Raw genomic sequence first — 18,914 nt, 5'->3', positions numbered from 1 at the left:
TTTACTGGGGGGGGCACGGTGGCCTAGTGGTTAAGACAGCGGGCTTGTCATCCGGGATGTCGGCAGTCCAAGACGCGATGGGGTGAGCTACCATTCCTTGCCCCAGCTCCTGCCCATCTGGCAGTTCAAAAGCATGCAGATGCCAATGGATAGAGAGATGCCACTTCAGTGGGAAGTAACAGTGTTCTGTGCGCTCAGCGTAATCATGCTGGACAGGACCACAAAAAACGTCTTTACACAACGCCGGCTCCCTGGGATGAGATACGGAGATGAGCGTTAAAATGCCCCTGCAACCTTTTACCTTGTGTTTTGGGCCTCTCAAGGTCAAGGAAACCCAGTTACTTTAGTCACTTTTCATACGATTTTGCCTCCAATCCCCTGGAGAGTTTGGTTGCTCTTTCTCTGCACCCTTTCTGTTTGAGGGGTTGCCACAAAGAAGAGGGGTGGGTGGGTCAACCTATTCTCCAAAGCACCAGAGGGCAGATCAACAGACTACAGTTGGAAACTAATCAAGGAAAGAAGCAACCTGGAATTAAGGAGAAACTTCCTAACAGTGAGGACAATTAACTAGTGGAACGGCTTGCCTTCAGACATCGTGGGTACTCCATCACTGGAGATTTTTAAGAAGAGACTGGACGGTCACTTGTCTGAAATGGTACCAGGGTCTTCTGCTTGAGCAGGGGGTTTGTGGGGAGGGAGAGGGGGCAACATTTATACATATACCTTTTTTATAAAAAAAAATCCAGGCAGAAATGTTTTTTTCAAAATCCACTTTCTCCCTGGCTCACTGTGGACAAGTTGTTGTGTCCTTTTTCCCCTACAATGCAAATGGCTGTGTTGACTTGGGTTAGGGAATTGGACTCTGTGGAGTCCCTGGTGCTCTCTGAGCTTGAATGTTTTCTTGCAGACATCTCATTGACCAACTAGGTAACATCATCAGTGCTAGAAGCGAGGAGGAGGAGGAGGAGGAGGAGGAGGAGGAGGAGGAGGAGGAGGAGGAGGAGGAGGAGGACTGGGTCCTTGGTAGTCTCTGAGCTTGAATGTTTCCTTGCAGACATTTCATTGACCAACTAGGTAACATCATCAGTGCTAAAAGCGAGGAGGAGGAGGAGGAGGAGGAGGAGGAGGAGGAGGAGGAGGACTGTGGGTCCTTGGTAGTCTCTGAGCTTGGATGTTTTCTTGTAGACATTTCATTGCCCAACTAGGTTACATTATCAGTGTTAGCAGGGAGTTGGGTTGGCTGTCTATTTATAAGAAGTGTCTGTTAGTAGGAGTTTTCTTGGTTCTTGGTCTTGATTAGGCTGCTCTTGAATCTGTAAGAAAGGCATTAACAGAACACAAGGCAAAGTATAAAAATATTTGCATACAATAGGCAGTTTAGTGTTTCTAGTGTGGAAGTATAGAGACGTGAAAAGGGGGATTTGAGAAAATATATTTATTTGTCTGAAAGATACAGATCTTTTCCAAGAAGTGATACAGTCACTTAAACACCATTTGAAGTTACAAGGGAACTCACCCCCCCAAAGCTAAATGGTTTCCAAGTTCCGAAGTCTCCCCCGCACACACACGCACACACACACACACACACACACACCCTTCACTGTCACATGCTTGCATGTGGGGCAGTCAGCTGTTTTTGCCACGCCCCAGGGTCACGGGACTGCAATTCATGATAATTTTGCCAGAAAGAGGCATTTACTTGCTATGTCTGGCAAACCCCGCTGCGTAGGGAACGACGGGTTCGCTTAATAACTGCCAGGTTCATTTAAACAACTGCTATGGAAAAAGTTGTAAAATTGGGTCCAGTCACAGGGTGATCCACTTTATTGCCAGGGTCAATTGTGGTTGCAACTCAAGGATTACTTCTACGTTCTGGGGTTCTATGAATTTAGCTACCAGTGTCAACAAAATGGATATTGCCAAAAGACGTTTTCAGATCGTAATACCATATAATGACTTTCACTTTTAAAAGGAAGATCAGTTCCTTCAGATGGAGATTGAATGAGACATTATTATTTTTTTTAAAAAAAACAAACAACTAATAATAGAGGAGTGCAAAAAAGACTGAAAGAATTTATTCAGAATAAAAATAAAGATAATAAAACAAACAAAATAAAGTCTATGGGACCTCTCAATCATCCAGGTCACGGTTGTCCCAAAGATGTTTTTTTTTTCAGGAGGCAACTGGGCTTTCTTGGTTTTCTTTGAAGACATTTCGCTTCTCATCCAAGAAGCTTCTTCAGCTCTGACTGGATGGTGGTGAACGGAAGGATTTATACTCCTTGCAGACAGCTGGTCGTTTGCATCCTTTTTAGAGAGTACTTGAGGCCACTTGGAGGTTGTCCTCTCTCAAAGCATGCAAACGACCAGCTGTCCGCAAGGTGTATAAATCTTTCCGTTCCCCACCATCCAGTCAGAGCTGAAGAAGCTTCTTCGAGGAGAAGCGAAACGTCTTCAAAGGAAAAACAAGAAAATCCAGTTGCCTTCTGAAAAAAAGCACCTTTGGGACAAACAGAATAAAGGTACAAATATTAGGCTAATGTAGGATGTGGGTAAAGCTTTTTTGAGAGAATCTTTTATTCAACCTAATACCAAACCTAAAAAGCAGAAGCAAAAGAAAACAAGAAGTGACTCTAGATGAGATAAAGAGGAGGAAAGAAAAATATTTTGCAAGAAGCCAGCCATTTATAGCAACCGTTTTCTGAGTTAACCACAAGAGAAATGGAAACAAAAATGACTTATGCAAACAAAGCAAAATAAAATTTGAATTTGTGGAAAGAGTTGGCATGTAAAGTACAAAAATAAAAAAAAGCAACCGAGTATTTCTCATCTGCTTTCTGGTTTACCAGATGACAGCTGAGCAAACACCAGCTGGGTCTCCAAGGCTGGGGCTGGGAACGAGGACAGGAGCCCTGGGCCTGATTCTGCCTGACTGTTGTTGGTGAAAATAAAATAATAAAATAAAATAAAATAATAAAATTAAATTAAATTAAATTAAATTAAATTAAATTAAATTAAATTAAATTAATTAAAATAAAATAAAATAAAATAAAATAAAATAAAATAATAATAAAATAAAATAATAAAATAATAAAATAAAATAAAATAATAAAATAAAATAAAATAATAATAAAATAAAATAATAAAATAAAATAAAATAAAATAATAAAATAAAATAAAATAATAAAATAAAATAAAATAATAAAATAAAATAAAATAATTAAAATAATAAAATTAAATTAAATTAAATTAAATTAAATAATAAAATAATAAAATAAAATAAAATAATAAAATAAAATAATAAAATAATTAAATTAAATTAAATTAAATTAAATTAAATTATTAAATTAAATTAAATTAAATTAAATTAAATTAAATTAAATTAAATTAAAATAAATAAAATAAAATAAAATAAAATAAAATAAAATAAAATACCTTCAGTATTAGTCATGCCTAATGTCCCAACACTCTTCCTTCAGTATCTGTTATAGGCAGTCCTCAACTTATGACCATCACTGAGCCGAAAATTTCCATGCTAAGCAAAACAGCTGTTAAGTGAGTTTTGCTCCATTTTACAACCTTTCTTGCCATAGTTGTTAAGTGAACTGGTTCAGTTGTTAAATGAGAACGTGGCTGTTAAGTGAATCTGGCTTCTTCACTGACTTTGCTTGTCAGAAGGTTGCAAAAGGGGACACTGTGACCATCATAAATATGAATCAGTTGCCAAGCACCCGAATGTAAATCACGTCACCCTGGGGATGCTGCAAAGGTTGTAAAGTGTGAAAAACGGTCGTAAATCTTTTTTTTCCAGTGCCGTTGTAACTTTGAACGGTCGCTAAACAAATGTTTGTCAGTCAAGGACTACCTGGATTGGGATCTGTCCTTGCACGTGACTTCCCTGTTCTTTCGACTGCCACGAAGACAAAATATTCCTTCCTTCCAGGCCCAACTTAGGGGAAACAATAATGTCCCCAATGCATGGTAGGGGGCTGCAGTGCCCAGATGTCTTTCCTGAGTCTGGGTACAATCCCCAAGACCTTCTTTGGTCCAGGGGCTTCACAAACCCGGCGACATTGCCGATGATTGAGAGAATCCACTTGAACGTTTTGATGCCGAACGACACCGTAAAAAGCAGTACCAGAGACAGATGATGGCTCCTGCAAGAAAAGGAAAAAGGAATCAGAACATTTGCATACTGGAATATACTGGGCTGGGGAATGTAGGATCTCAGCAATCTGCATCAAAGGTGCTTTTTCAGGAGGCAACTGGACTTCCTTATTTTTCCTTTGAAGGGGTTTCACTTCTCCTCCAAGAAGCTTCCTCAGCTCTGACTGGATGGTGGGGAATGGAAGGATTTATACTCCTTGCAGACGGCTGCTCATTTGCCTCCTTTCAGAGAGTCGTTGAGGCCACTTGGAGGTTCCTCTGTGTCCTCAGGGTCACCTGAGTGGTGCAAATGGGTGTGGAGTCTTCTTGGATGCAGGATGTTTTCTGCCCTGGGTCCCTTCACCGTTGAAGACGGGCGCAAGGCTGCTAGGGATGGGTCTGGGTTGTCTGCCTCTCAAACTGAAGCGCAGATGGTTCCTGGAGTCTGCAGTGTTTTCTGGAACATGGAATAGTCCATTCCTCACCATCTAGTCAGAGCTGAAGAAGCTTCTTGGATCAGCAGTCTGCAGTTCTTGCAAACCTTGCAGAGAGTTGAAGATCGTGAAGAGGAAGATCTGTGGAACTGAGAAGACACCAAAGGTCACGAAGGCCAACGCCCAGGTTGTCCCCAGGAGGAAGGTCATCCCGAGAACGGTTCCCACGTCTTTGCAGGTGTGTTCCTTAGGCTGATGAAGAGGGCGAGCTCTGAGCTGTCTCAGCTTGTGCACCACCATTGCCAAGACAACCATGTTGAAGAACACGGTGCCACCAGCATACGCAAAGGTGATACGGTGCAAGATGGGAGAGGTGATCCAGCATCTGGAGGAGAAGAAAACCCAGTGATCAGATGCTCCTTTATGAGAGACAAAGAAGATGATCAGGGGACTGGAGGCTAAAACATACAGGGAACGGTTGCTGGAATTGGGTGTGTCTAGTTTAATGACGAGAAGGATGAGGGGGGACATGATAGCAGTCTTCCAACATCTCAGGGGCTGCCACAAAGAAGAGGGAGCCAAGCTATTCTCCAAAGCGCCCAAAGGCAGGACAAGAAGCAACGGATGGAAACTAACCAAGGAGGGAAGCAACCTAGAACTAAGGAGAAACTTCCTGACAGTTAGAACAATTAACCAGTGGAACAACCTGCCTCCAGAGGCGGTGAATGCTCCAACACTGGAAGTTTTTAAGAAGAGACTGAACAGCCATTTGCCCGAAATGGTATAGGGTTTCTTGTCTCAGCAGGGGGTTGGACTAGATGACCTCCAAGGTCCCTTCCAACATCATCATCATAATCATCATCATCATTATTATAAAACTTTTATTCATAAAACATGAAACTCAGTCAACTGAACACTCAAATTGACTGGCACTAATGGTTGACACGGGCTGCTGCCAGCATCCTAGGTATCAACCAGGTATATTATTATTATTATTATTATTATTATTATTATTATTATTATTATTATTATTATTATTATTATCATTATCATTGTCCAGCATCAATCCTTTCCACAGGATGAGAGCAGTCGTGGTCACACGTTTTTAATTTGCTTTTTGCATTAACCCAGAGTTCGTACACCAAAGAGGCCAAGTTTGAACCATGCATTAAATCACACATGTATAAAACAAAACAAAAATCCAACAAAGAGTAACGCCAGCCAAGTTTACCATGTGTGAATGCAGCTCCTACATTTTTAGTTGAGTTGGCTAAGCACATTGTGTGAATGCAATCTAATTTTAAACTTCTGATAAAGCTATAAAAATCAGCAACAATTATTCTTTTGTGTAATCTGTTCATTGCAGGATAATAGCAGGAAGATGTGAAGACCTCCCGACCTTCGCTCCTTCCGACGTGATCTAAAAACCTATTTGTTTGAACAAGCCGGCCTGGTCTGATGGGTTTGGGTTTTAATTATTGTTTTTAAGTAATTTATTTATTGTATTTGGGCACTATGGTTTAATCTGTTTTTAATTTTTGTATTTTGGTATTTATTGCCCTGTTCACCGCCCTGAGTCCTTCGGGAGAAGGGCGGTATACAAATTAAATTAAATAAATAAATTAAATAAATAAGATAAAGAGAGTTCTGGTAGGTCATACGGAAGAACGTTTTGATGTAGCATGCAGCTTCCACAATGCACAACCAGGTATTTAGTTATGACAAGTGTAAGATTACCGAACTACAACCCCCCCCATTGTTCTGCACTACTTCCTGTGTTCATGGGGAGCTTGTAGAAATTGTAGGTTCTGTTTTTAAATTTAAATTGTTGTTGTTGTTGTTAGTTGCAAAGTCGTGTCAGACCCATCGCGACCCCATGGACAACGTTCCTCCAGGCCTTCCTGTCCTCTACCATCTTCTGGGGTCCCTTTAAGCTCACACCTACTGCTTCAGTGACTCCATCCAGCCACCTCCTTCTCTGTCGTCCCCTTCTTCTCTTGCCTTCAACCTTTCCCAGCATTAGGCTCTTCTCCAGTGAGTCCTTCCTTCTCATTAGGTGGCCAAAGTATTTGAGTTTCAGCTTCAGGATCTGGCCTTCTAAAGAGCAGTCAGGGTTGATCTCCTCTAGGACTGACCGGTTTGATCGCCTTGCAGTCCAAGAGACTCGCAGGAGTCTTCTCCAGCACCATAGTTCAAAGGCCTCAATTCTTTGGCGCTCAGCCTTTCTTATGGTCCAACTTTCACTGCTATATATTGCAATTGTTATTAATCGTAGCTTACAAAACAGACAGATAACCAAGTTCTAAAACACACTTGTCATTGTTGTTATTAGTTGCGAAGTCGTGTGCGACCCATCGTGACCCCACGGACAATGTTCCTCCAGGCCTTCCTGTCCTCTATCATCTTCTGGAGTCCATTTAGGCTCACGCCTACTGCTTCAGTGACTCTATCCAGCCACCTCCTTCTCTGTCGTCCCCTTCTTCTCTTCTCTTTAAATTGTCTTCTCCCCAAAAGAGAAGTGGAGGATCAGGCACTGTAATGGGCAGGCTGAATAATTTTGAGGAACAGGAAGAAGAGCTCAACCGAGAGAATGGTGACATAAAAGAAATGGGAGTCCGGGCCAGAAGTGTTATGTGAAAAAGCTTGTCAGGCAAAATACAGGCAGTCCTCGGCTTATGACCACAACTGAACCCAAAATTTCTGTTGTTAAGTTAGGGATAGGCAACCTTGGCTCTTTCATGACTCGTGGACTTCAACTCCCAGAATTCCTTAGCCAGCCACGCTGAGGGGAAAGGGAGAGGTTTCCAAGCTGAGCCATGCTGGCTCAGGAATTCTGGGAGTTGAAGTCCATGAGTCATGAAGGGGCCATAGTTCCCCCATGCTGGCTCAGGAATTCTGGGAGTTGAGGTCCACGAGTCATAAAAGAGCCAAGGTTGCCTACCCCCGAGTTAGACATTTGCTAAGTGAGGTTTGCCCCGTTTTATGACCTTTCTTGCCACAGTTGTTAAGGGAATCACTGCAGTTGATAAGTTAGTCACCCGGTTGTTAAGTGAATCTGCTTTCCCCACTGACTTTGCTGGTCAGAGGGTCGCAAAAGGGGATCACGAGACCCCAGGACACTGCAAATGTCATATGTACATGCCAGTTGCCAAGTGTCTGAATTTTGATCATGTGACCATGGGGATGCTACAACAGTTGTTAAGTGTGAAAATCAGTCCTAAGTCACTTTTTCTAGTGTTGTTACGACTTGGAACGACCACTAAATGAATGTTTGTAAGTCGAGGACTACCTATATTCTGAGAATTCAAAATTTGGCAAAGTCTTCCTGCCAAGATGGTAGGAAATGAGGCCACAAGAAGTTAACAGAACAGGATAACAGAGTGGGAAGGAACTGTACAGGTAGTCCTCGACTTACAACAATTTGTTTAGTGACCGTTCAAAGTTACATCGGCACTGAAAAAAGTGACTTATGATCGTTTTTCACCACTTATGACCATTGCAGCCTCCCCTGGGTCACGTGAACAGAATTCAGACGCTTGGCAACTGGCTCATATTTACGACGGTTGCTGTATCCTGGGGACACGTGATCCCCTTTTGCAACCTTCCGACAAGCCAAGTCAATGGGGGAAGCCAGATTCACTTAACAACCAGGTTACTAAGTGAACAGCTGCAGTGATTCGCTGAAATAACTGTGGCAAGAAAAAATGGGGCAAAACTCACTTAACAAATATTTCACTTAACAACAGAAATTTTAGGCTCAATTGTGGTCCTAAGCCAAGGGCTGCCTGTGTACACCAGTTAAAACTGCACTGCTGAGGCAGCTGCTTCCCCGTTACTCACATTGAAACGTTCTTGTACGAAGAGCCAGTTGTGAGGATATGCTCACCATAAACCGTCTGCCTGCTAAGGAAGCTGATCAGGATTATGACTCCAGGCAAACCTGCAGAAGGAGAGAAGGAAAATCGCGATAGACTCCGAAATAAAAGGCAATGTTTCTCCAAAGCAATTACATTTAGAAACAGGGGCCCCCAATCCCCGGTCCATGGACCAGTACCGGTCCATGGCATGCCAGCAGCCGGTCCGCACAAACAAGGAAAACCCCATCCGCAGGATGCAGGCAGCATGCAAAACCACACACCCTCCGATCCATGGAAAAATCTCTCCACGCAACCAGTCCCTGGTGCCCAAAAGGTTGGGGGCCCCCCTCTGATTTAGAAGATTCAACCGCCACCCTGAACGAAGGTGGCTCCATCTTTGGCTCCAGTCTTTGATCCACAAGGACAAATGGTGAGTGTCCAGATCAGGGGTAGGCAACCTTGGCTCTTTTATGACTCGTGGACTTCAACTCCCAGAATTCCTGAGCCAGCCACGCTGAGGGGAAAGGGAGAGGTTTCCGAGCTGAGCCATGCTGGCTCAGGAATTCTGGGAGTTGAAGTCCACGAGTCATAAAAGAGCCCAGTTTGCCTACCCCTGGTCCAGATGAAAGGCAAGTTGTTCCCAGTTGTCCTGTGTCTATCTTTCACCTGGCTTGAAACTTCCCCTCTCTCTCTAATCAGAAAGAAATCTGCTTGCACCTTTTCCAGTGAAGAGACTTGATTCAAAGGCAGCAACTTTCATGAGCTACATTTCCCTGTCAGATGTAACGGAGCGACTACATTGGTGTAGAATTTAATTTTGAGTGAGATGGGGACGACTGACGAGCAAAGGCATGCTGCCAAGGGGATTCTGGGAGCTGAAATCCACAAATCTTAAACTTGACAGAATTGGGAAACAATTACGACCACAACTGAGCCTGAAATTTATGTTGTTAAGTGAGACATTTGTTAAGTGAGTTTTGCCCCATTTTACGACCTTTCTGGCCACAGTTCTTAAGTGAATCCAACAGTGGTTAAGTTAGTAAGACGGTTCTTAAGTGAATCTGGCTTCCCCATTGACTTTGCTGTTCAGAAAGTCACAAAAGGGGATCACCTGACCCTGGGACACTATGAGTCAATTGCCAAGCATCTGAATTTTGATCATGTGACCGTGGTGATACTACAATGGTCGTTAAGTGTGAAAGTGTGAAAAATGGTCATAAGTCACATTTTTCAGTGCCGTTGTAACTTTGAACGTTCACTCAATGAACTGTTGTAAGTCAAGGACTACCTGTACTTTAGAACTTTCAGACTAATGGACTTCAACTCCCAGAACTGGCTGGGGAATTCTGGGATTTGAAGTCCACCAGTCTTAAAGTTACTAAGTTTGAAGATCCCTGCTTTGGAGAATGAGAAGCTGCTTCAGTTGCCATCTTTTAGACTCACCTAATGGCAGAAAGTGAAGAGGAACGAAAGAGCCTCTTGTTGCGGGTGAAGAAGGAGAGTGCAAAAGTTGGCTTGAAACTCAACATTAAGAAAACCAAGATCATGGCATCCGGCCCTCTCAATTCCTGGCAAATAGATGGTGAAGAAATGGAGGTAGTGACAGATTTTATTTTCTTGGGCTCCAAGATCACTGCAGATGGGGACTGCAGCCAAGAAATTAAAAGACGCTTGCTCCTGGGAAGGAAAGCCATGGCAAATCTAGACAGCACACTAAAAAGCAGAGATATCACTCTGTCAACAAAAGTCTGTATAGTCAAGGCTATGGTCTTCCCAGTTGCAATGTATGGCAGTGAAAGTTGGACCATAAAAAAGGCTGAGCGCCAAAGAATTGAGGCCTTTGAACTATGGTGCTGGACAAGACTCCTGCGAGTCCCTCAGACTGCAAGGCGATCAAACTGCAGTCCTAGAGGAGATCAACCCTGACTGCTCTTTAGAAGGCCAGATCCTGAAGCTGAAACTCAAACACTTTGGCTACCTCATGAGAAGGAAGGACTCACTGGAGAAGAGCCTAATGCTGGGAAAGGTTGAGGGCAAGAGAAGAAGGGGACGACAGAGAATGAGGTGGCTGGATGGAGTTACTGAAGCAGTAGGCATGAGCTGAAATGGACTCCAGAAGATGGTAGAGGACAGGAAGGCCTGGAGGAACGTTGTCCATAGGGTCACTATGGGTCGGACACAATTTTGCAACTAACATCAAGACGACTCAGCTACCCTACATGGTTGGTGTTATGTAAAAACTGGAGGAGAGTGTGCTATGGACACTACCTTGGTGCCTCAGGAATAGGAAAGATAGAAGCCAAAGTATTTTCCTTGTTAATGCCTTCTTTCTACTACTCAGATACTACTTCTTTTCTCCCACTGGAGAAGTTCAGTGCAAGTAATTTTTCAGCGAGATGCACAAGCTACGTTTCTTGTTTTGGAAAGCAATCAAGAGACCAGGGAATTCAGAAGGAGACTTCACTACGATGTGTTTTCCGATACAGTCAGAATATGAATCCTTACCCCACCCTGCAGCGCACATCTTGAGCAGGTAGCGGTTTATGTAGGTGTTGTAGACTTTGATCACCAGCATGTAGAGGTGGAAGCCCTCAATGGCCATCCAGGTCAAACTTCCCAGCAAGGAGTAGTGGAGGAAGGCAGCCAGGACCCTGCACCCCCACGAGCGCTTATCCAAAGTCTCGCTGATCAAGAATGACATGTTGAGAAAGAAAAGGGCCCCCAGAAGATTGATGTGGATCTTGGTTGTGGAATCGTGACAGAGCTTCCTACAAGGAGAAAGGGGAAGGAGATCAACTGGAGAGTTGGAGGCGGTAAGATCCAGAAAGGAGAGAGAGAAGCGTTTTCTTGCCAGCATTTCATTACCTTAACTAGGTAACATCATAGTGCTATTATTATTATTATTATTATTATTATTATTATTATTATTATTATTATTATTATTATTATTATTATTATTATTATTATTATGGAATGCTGTTTGCTGTCAGTTTATATGTTCTGGTGTCTTGCCTGTCTGGGTGACGGGGGGGGGCGGGTCTTAGGGATTCTTCGGTTGGGCTGTTTACTAATGGCTCTGTGGCAGTTTCTTGATTGGGGTGTTGCTTACTTGATTGTTGGCCTGAAGGTGACTTTGGAGTTCATCTATGCTGATCTGAGTGCTGACTACTGGTGGAGAGGGGCAAGGGTCTTGTTCTCTTTTGGGCTGTTTGATCGTCTCTTTTGCATAGTCTGTAGATGTTGTAGAATAGAATAGAATAGAATAGAATAGAATAGAATAGAATAGAATAGAATAGAATAGAATAGAATAGAATAGAATAGAATAGAATAGAATAGAATAGAATAGAATAGAATAGAATAGAATAGAATAGAATAGGGAATGGAATGGAATGGAATGGAATGGAATATAGAATGGAATGGAATGGAATGGAATGGAATGGAATGGAATAGAGAAGAGAAGAGAAGAGAAGAGAAGAGAAGAGAAGAGAAGAGAAGAGAAGAGAAGAGAAGAGAAGAGAAGAGAAGAGAAGAGAAGAGAAGAGAAGTTAAAATAGAATAGAATAGAATAGAATAGAATAGAATAGAATAGAATAGAATAGAATAGAATAGAATGGAATGGAATGGAATGGAATGGAATGGAATGGAATGGAATGGAATGGAATGGAATGGAATGGAATGGAACGGAATGGAATAGAATAGAATTGGGGAATGGAATGGAATGGAATGGAAAATAGAATAGAATAGAATAGAATAGAATAGAATAGAATAGAATAGAATAGAATAGAATAGAATAGAATAGAATAGAATAGAATAGAATAGAATGGATCAGAACAGAACGGAATGGAATAGAGTAGAGTAGAGTAGAACAGAACAGAACAGAACAGAACAGAACAGAACAGAACAGAACAGAACAGAATAGAGCTGGAAGGGACCTTAGAGGTCTTCTAGTGCAGCCCCCAGCTCAAGCAAGAGGTTCTATAACACTGCAGTTGTTAAGCGAATCAATGCAGTTGTAAAGTGAATCACATAGTCGTTAAGTGATTCTGTCTTCTCTCACTGACTTTGCTCCTGGGAAGCCAGCTGGGAAGGTCACAAGTGACATTTGTGTGACCCTGGGGTGCTGCAACTGTCATGTACTCTTTATTTTTTCCATTTCATCTTACTTTAATTTTACATATTTCTGTTTTGTTTGATCATTTTTATTTTATTTTGCTTTATGTAGTTTGCTTTATTGTACTTTATCTGTTACGTATTTTCATTTGCTTTACTTTTCTAAATTAAATTACTTTAAATTATTTAAACAGTGATATGCCATCTCAGTAAGATGACCCCGCGCAGCAACCGAGAAATTAAGGGCAGAAATGACCTCTCCTTGTTCTTGTGCCCTGGGATAGCCTCTTTCTCTGACCCTGAAAGAGTTCTGGGGTTACCTGGTGAAGAGGTATAAGAAGATGGTGATCAAACAAGCCAACGCTGAGACTCCACAGCCGATGTCACTCAGATACTCTAAAGGGGCCAGTAACTCTTCATCCGGAGACTCTGAAGACAGTTGCTGAATAAGGGGAGAAAGAAGAAATGGCACAGCCAATTACAAGGAAATGGATGCGTATTTCTTGCGCAGGTAATTAACTCCTACCAACTGGATGTCCTGCATGGCAACCTCCATGATCCCCCATCAGCACACACCACACTATCCGAGATGGATGGAACGTGACCTGGACTTACACATCTTTTAGATAGTATCCAATTGAGGAGCATGGCCAACAGAGAAGGATTCACTACCTTTAACAATGTGTTAGAACATAGAACATAGAATAATAAGAGTTGGAAGGGACCTTGGAGGTCTTATAATCCAGGGCTTTTCAACCTTTTCACCCACTGTACCACTTTTAGGATAGGGCAACATCCGAGTACCACCAGTCGCCTAGCAAGGGGTCAAAAACTTGATAAAAAAAGGAATAAAGTGATGAAGTACAGGTAGTCCTCGACTTACAACAGTTCGCTTAGTGACTGTTCGAAGTTACAATGGCAGTGAACAAAGTGCCCCCCAAGCCACAGCCGAGCAAGACACCTGCCTGCCTGCCTGGCAGCGCTCTTCCTCCTGTCCGAGGTTTTCACTGTTGTGAGCATTTCTGTTGAGGATCAGCAGCGGGGGTGGGGTGGGGGGTGTTCGTTTTTTATTCCCTCCCCTCCTGTCTGCTGGGTGGTTGCAGCAGGTTTTGGTCACTTCACATGAGCCTGGGACACTGTGACCATCATAAATGTGAATCAGTTGCCAAGCATCTGAATGTCAATCACAAGATCCTGGAGATGCTGCAACATTACAGCTGATCGGCGCTTCTTCTAGGCTCAGCAGAAGCGCCGGAATCAGCGCCAAGCTCCAGCTGGGGCCTGGCACTGATCCTGGCGCTTCCGCTGAGCCCTGACAGCCCTGCAGCTCCAGCTGTCTCTCACTCAGGCTTGTGCGGTGCTGCCACTGGTTCAGCTCATTCACCTCCCCCGCTACCACTTTTCTAGGATGGTTGCGTACCACCTGCCAGGTGCCAATGTACCACAGGTGGTACCCGTACCACTGGTTGAAAAGCCTGTTATAATCCACCACCACCCTGCTCGAGCAACTCATCTTCATGAGTTCTAGGATTGTCCAAGAGTCCACAAAGTTCTCTCTGGGATGGCAAAGAACACCCTAACAGTTGGTGCCCCTTCTAGGCAATGGGTGCTTCATGAGTGGCTATGCCTGGTATGCACTCATCACATGCTTCCCAAATTCTAGAGTTGCTCTATCCTCCAAAATTACCCCTTCCTACCTTAGACCGTTACTCTCCAGCAAGTGAAATGACTTGAGTGTGCAAACAGCAGGCAGAAATAACTTCTCTGTTGCCTTCCCTTGGGATTCAGTTTTATGCTAAGTAAGTAAAGTTAAATTAAACGGGGCATACTTTGTGCAGTGTTTTAGGTGAGACTAGAAGATAGCTGCCAAAAGACTCTATGGCCGTGATGGCAAACCTATGGCACGTGTGCCAAAGGTGACATGCTGAGCCCTCTCTGTGGGTACGTGCGCCGTCCCCCCCAGTCCCAGGCCTTCAGCTGGGTTTTATAAAACCTTTTCACTTTAGGCCTCCACTGCCGTGTGCAAAAAAAGGGTTCAACCAATCAATCAATTTCAACTTCTCACGGGGAAAATAAAAGATCTCGCAAAGTTGGAATTGATTGATTGAACTTTTTAGTCCCACCCAGTCTGCCATTACCACCACAGCCACGCCCACCCAATGGGCCACACCTACCCAATGGGCCACATCCACCCAATGGGCCACGCCCACCCAGCACCCACGGATACATAAGTGGGTTTTGAGTTGCAGTTTGGGCACTCGGTCTCCAAAAGGTTCGCCATCACTGCCCTACGGAATGAGATTGAGGTTCTCTGGTCAGGAGAACTTCATTTCCACGCAGGAGCCTTCAACAGAGCAAAAGGTTGCATCCCAAGCATCCCAACTTCCCAGAACACCTTCTCAAGAAGGAGTCGGTGCACCAGAGACCTAAAGAGCAACAGGCTTACCAGAAGAACAGCAAAATAGGTGAGATGGTCGCATTTGCAGAGAATGACATCCTCCTCCTGGCTGGTGTTGGTTTCACAGCCTTTTGGACTCCATTCCCCCAGGTTGTCTTCTCCTGCGGAAAAACAACCACCCTGCTCAGAAAAACAGTTCTAGCTGGCTCTTTTTGGTTTTGGTGTGTGTTTTTTTTAAAGAACGCGCAATATAGGCTCAACTAACATGGTGAATTGGGTATTTGTGGTTCAACTTGCCCCGAGATTCATAATTTTAGCATAGAGCATTATTTTAGCACATACTTTTAGCAATGAACCAGGTCCTCAGATCAAGGTGGTCTTGATAAAGCCAGCCATTCTGTTTTCTTAACTCAAGGGATGTAATCTGTCGGGTCCTGGTGATTTATATTCATCAAGGTCAGATAGGTGTTCTCTTACCATTTTCTTGCTTATTTTAATGTTTGTTTCTAGTTTGTCTTTTGCCGTTTTTGTGTGTGTTTTTTTGGTATGTTGTGCTATAATTTCTTTTTGTGTGAAGGCTGATGGAAAGAATGAATTAAGCAGCTCTGCTTTCTCCCTATTGCTTGTTACTTCCTTGCCATCTTGATCCAGGAAGAAAATATTTTATGGACAGGCTGCGTTCATCTTCACTATCCATAGCAGTGTTTCCCAAACCTGGCCAAGTTTTCCAAAATAAAGGGACCTGAGTCTAGTTGATCCACTGGCTTGTTCATTAATAAGTCACAGGCAGGAGATTTTGATTTCCTTTTATATAGCAATACACAACAGTTCTCAGGAGGTTAATAATGTGGACAGGATCATGGGGAGACTGAGCACCACCACCTGTTTGTTGGATCCGTGCCCCTCCTGGCTAGCTTATGCGGCTCGGGAGGGAACACGAGGCTGGTTCCATGCAGTAATAACTGCTTCTCTGAAGGAGGGTGTCTTCCCTGCCGCCTTGAAGGAGGCGGTGGTGAGACCCCTTCTCAAGAAGCCTGCTTTGGACCCGGCTGCTTTAGACAACTACCGTCCAGTCTCCAACCTTCGCTTTCTGGCGAAGGTTGTTGAGAGTGTGGTGGCGCATCAGCTCCCTCTGTTCCTGGAGGAAACTGATTATCTGGACCCGTACCAATCGGGTTTCAGGCCCGGACACAGCACGGAGACGGCATTGGTCGCGCTGGTGAATGATCTCTGGAGGGCAAGGGACAGGGGTTGCTCCTCTGTCCTGGTCCTATTAGATCTCTCAGCGGCTTTCGATACCATCGACCATGGTATCCTGCTGCGGCGTCTCAGGGGGTTGGGAGTGGGAGGCACCGTTCTACGGTGGTTCTCCTCCTACCTCCAGGGCCACTCACAGTCGGTGTTGACAGGAGGGCAGAGATCCGCCCCGAGGTCTCTCATTTGTGGAGTTCCTCAGGGGTCGGTCCTCTCGCCTCTCCTGTTCAACATCTATATGAAGCCGCTGGGCGAGATCATTCGTGGTTTTGGGGTGGGGTATCACCAGTACGCTGATGATACCCAACTTTTTCTTTCCACCCCGAACCAACCCAGTGATGCCCTCTCCGTGATGTCCCAGTGCCTGGAGGCGGTTCAGGTCTGGATGGGGAGAAACAGGCTTCGTCTCAATCCCGCCAAGACTGAGTGGCTGTGCATATCGGCATCTCGGGTTAACCAAGTTATTCCACCTCTAACGATGGGGGGTGAGGTGTTACCACCCGTTGATAGGGCTCGCAACTTGGGCGTCCTCCTGGACTCACGGCTCACTTTTGAAGACCACATAGGAGCCGTGACCAGGGGGGCTTTTGCACAGGTTCGCCTGGTGCGCCAGTTGCGTCCCTATCTGGACCGAGACGCCCTACGCACAGTTACTCATGCGCTTGTGACCTCCCGTTTGGACTACTGTAACGCTCTCTACATGGGGCTGCCCTTGAAGACCACTCGGAGGCTTCAACTGGTGCAGAATGCGGCCGCGCGAGTTGTAATGGGGGTCTCCCGATACTCCCATGTAACACCTCTACTCCGTGAGTTGCATTGGCTTCCGGTTGCCCTCCGGGTGAAATTCAAGGTGCTGGTTATTACCTATAAAGCCCTACATGGCCTGGGTCCGGGCTATTTGAGGGAACACCTGCTGCCGGCATCAAACGCCCTTCGCCCAGTGCGCTCCCACAGGGAGGGTCTGCTCAGGGTTCCGCCGGTAAGAGATTGCCAGCGGGTGACACCCAGGGATAGGGCCTTCTCAGTGGGAGCGCCTGCCCTCTGGAACCAGCTGCCGGTGGAGCTGAGAACTTCCCCCGACCTCCGATCATTCCGCCGGGGCCTGAAGACCTGGCTCTTTGAGCTCTCGGGCCCAGGCTGAGGAGAAATTTTTAATTGGGGTTTTAAGTGTACAGGGTCAATTTAATATTTTTTAATTTGGTTTTTTTTTTAACTTTTGTATGGTGGATTTTTTAATTCCCTGTAAACCGCCCTGAGTCCTCAGGGAAAGGGAGGTATATAAATGTAACTAAATAAATAAATAAATAAAAAATACTTTTTATGACCCTGTAATCCCTTAATTTGGGGTAGAGTTGTGGTGACTGGATGGAGCTGAGAGTTTGCTAGCTGGATGCCCTTCCTGACACCATACAGAGTTTGCAGCAGATATGTTTTTTTTCCTTTGCTGTTTCTTGTAATTTTAGGAGAGAAACATCTCCTAAAATTGGGATTGTACTCTCAACCTTCTGAGTAGGAGACAAGCATCTTCGACACCACTCTGTCAGGAGTCCAGTAAATTCCTCAATTATTTATCATCATCATCAATTATACTCAAAAAGTGTTTGTAGGTGCATGTACATGAGTATACACACACACACACATACACAAACAAACCAAGTTACATTGACCAAAAGTTTTAAAGCACAAATTCCATCTGCAGGTTTACTGTCTAAAAGATGCAATGCAAAATGTCTTGAAAATCAGCAGTATTAACAATAAAATTAGAAGGATCACCAAACAGGAGATAGAGCTATGTATCTACCTGAAAAAGAGCTCTGTGTGTTTTCTCCTGCCTTTCTCAGACATACGCCACAGATATTAATCTGACATGATAGGGTATGACCCATTTTAGTAGCCTAAAATCAGGAGGAATCTGCACACACTTTATTTAATAATGTAAGTATGTCATAAACAGGCATAAATGTTTGCAAGTTACAGGCGTTACGAAAGCTTATTCCATGCATCTGGCTAACTAAGCTACGCCTTACAAAAATGTATGCCTTTTAATAAAATATGTTAGTTGTAAAAGGTGTAATCAAACTCTTTCACCTCAGGTCATCCTAATAAAGGCATCACCAAACTATGGATTGGGGGTACAGAATTACAGAATAAGACAGTTGGAAGGGGCCTTGGAGATCTTCTAGTCCAACCCCCTGCTCAAGAAGGAGGCCCTAGGCTTCCAGGTTGTCCGACTGACCATTATGCCAAATCAGGATAGAAATAGGGACAGGGGAGATGGTATGGTGTCACCTACAAGAAGGTGGGAAAGATAGATCAGGACTTTTCAACCTTTTCACCCATTGTACCACTTTTAGGATAGGGCAACATCCGAGTACCACCAGTCGCCTAGCAAGGGGTCAAAAATTGATGACAAAAACAAAAAAAGGAAAAAAGTGATGAAGTACAGGTAGTCCTCGACTTACAACAGTTTGCTTAGTGACTGTTCGAAGTTACAACGGCACTGAAAAAAGTGCCCCCCAAGCCACAGCCGAGCAAGACGCCTGCCTGCCCGCCCGGCGGCGCTCTTCCTCCTGTCCGAGGTTTTCATTGTTGTGAACATTTCTGTTTAGGATTGGCAGTGGGGGTGGGGTGGGGGGGTGTTTGTTTTTTACTCCTGCTGGGTGGTTGCAGCAGGTTTTGGTCACTTCACATGAGCCTGGGACACTGTGACCGTCA

The 18,914-nt window shown here is 44.2% G+C and overlaps 1 protein-coding gene across 1 annotated transcript in view; it reads right to left on the bottom strand.

Moving 5' to 3' along the window:
- Positions 1 to 3,308: 3,308 nt before the first annotated feature.
- ADGRG5 (adhesion G protein-coupled receptor G5) overlaps positions 3,309 to 18,914 on the bottom strand; it is a 32,391-nt gene continuing 16,785 nt past the window's right edge. The window contains exons 8-13 of the mRNA XM_083370732.1: positions 14,994 to 15,106; positions 12,868 to 12,989; positions 10,943 to 11,205; positions 8,421 to 8,520; positions 4,688 to 4,965; positions 3,309 to 4,157 (exon numbers count right to left, since the gene is read on the bottom strand). Coding sequence (XP_083226858.1) covers positions 4,057 to 4,157; positions 4,688 to 4,965; positions 8,421 to 8,520; positions 10,943 to 11,205; positions 12,868 to 12,989; positions 14,994 to 15,106 — 977 coding nt within the window. The 3' untranslated portion in view covers positions 3,309 to 4,056. The remainder of the gene's footprint in view (positions 4,158 to 4,687; positions 4,966 to 8,420; positions 8,521 to 10,942; positions 11,206 to 12,867; positions 12,990 to 14,993; positions 15,107 to 18,914) is intronic.

This window comes from Vipera ursinii, assembly GCF_947247035.1.
Source record: "Vipera ursinii genome assembly, chromosome: 10".
NCBI lineage: Eukaryota > Metazoa > Chordata > Lepidosauria > Squamata > Viperidae > Vipera > Vipera ursinii.
Note: the sequence above shows the minus strand (reverse complement) of the source record. Positions and strands in the feature narration are given on the sequence as shown.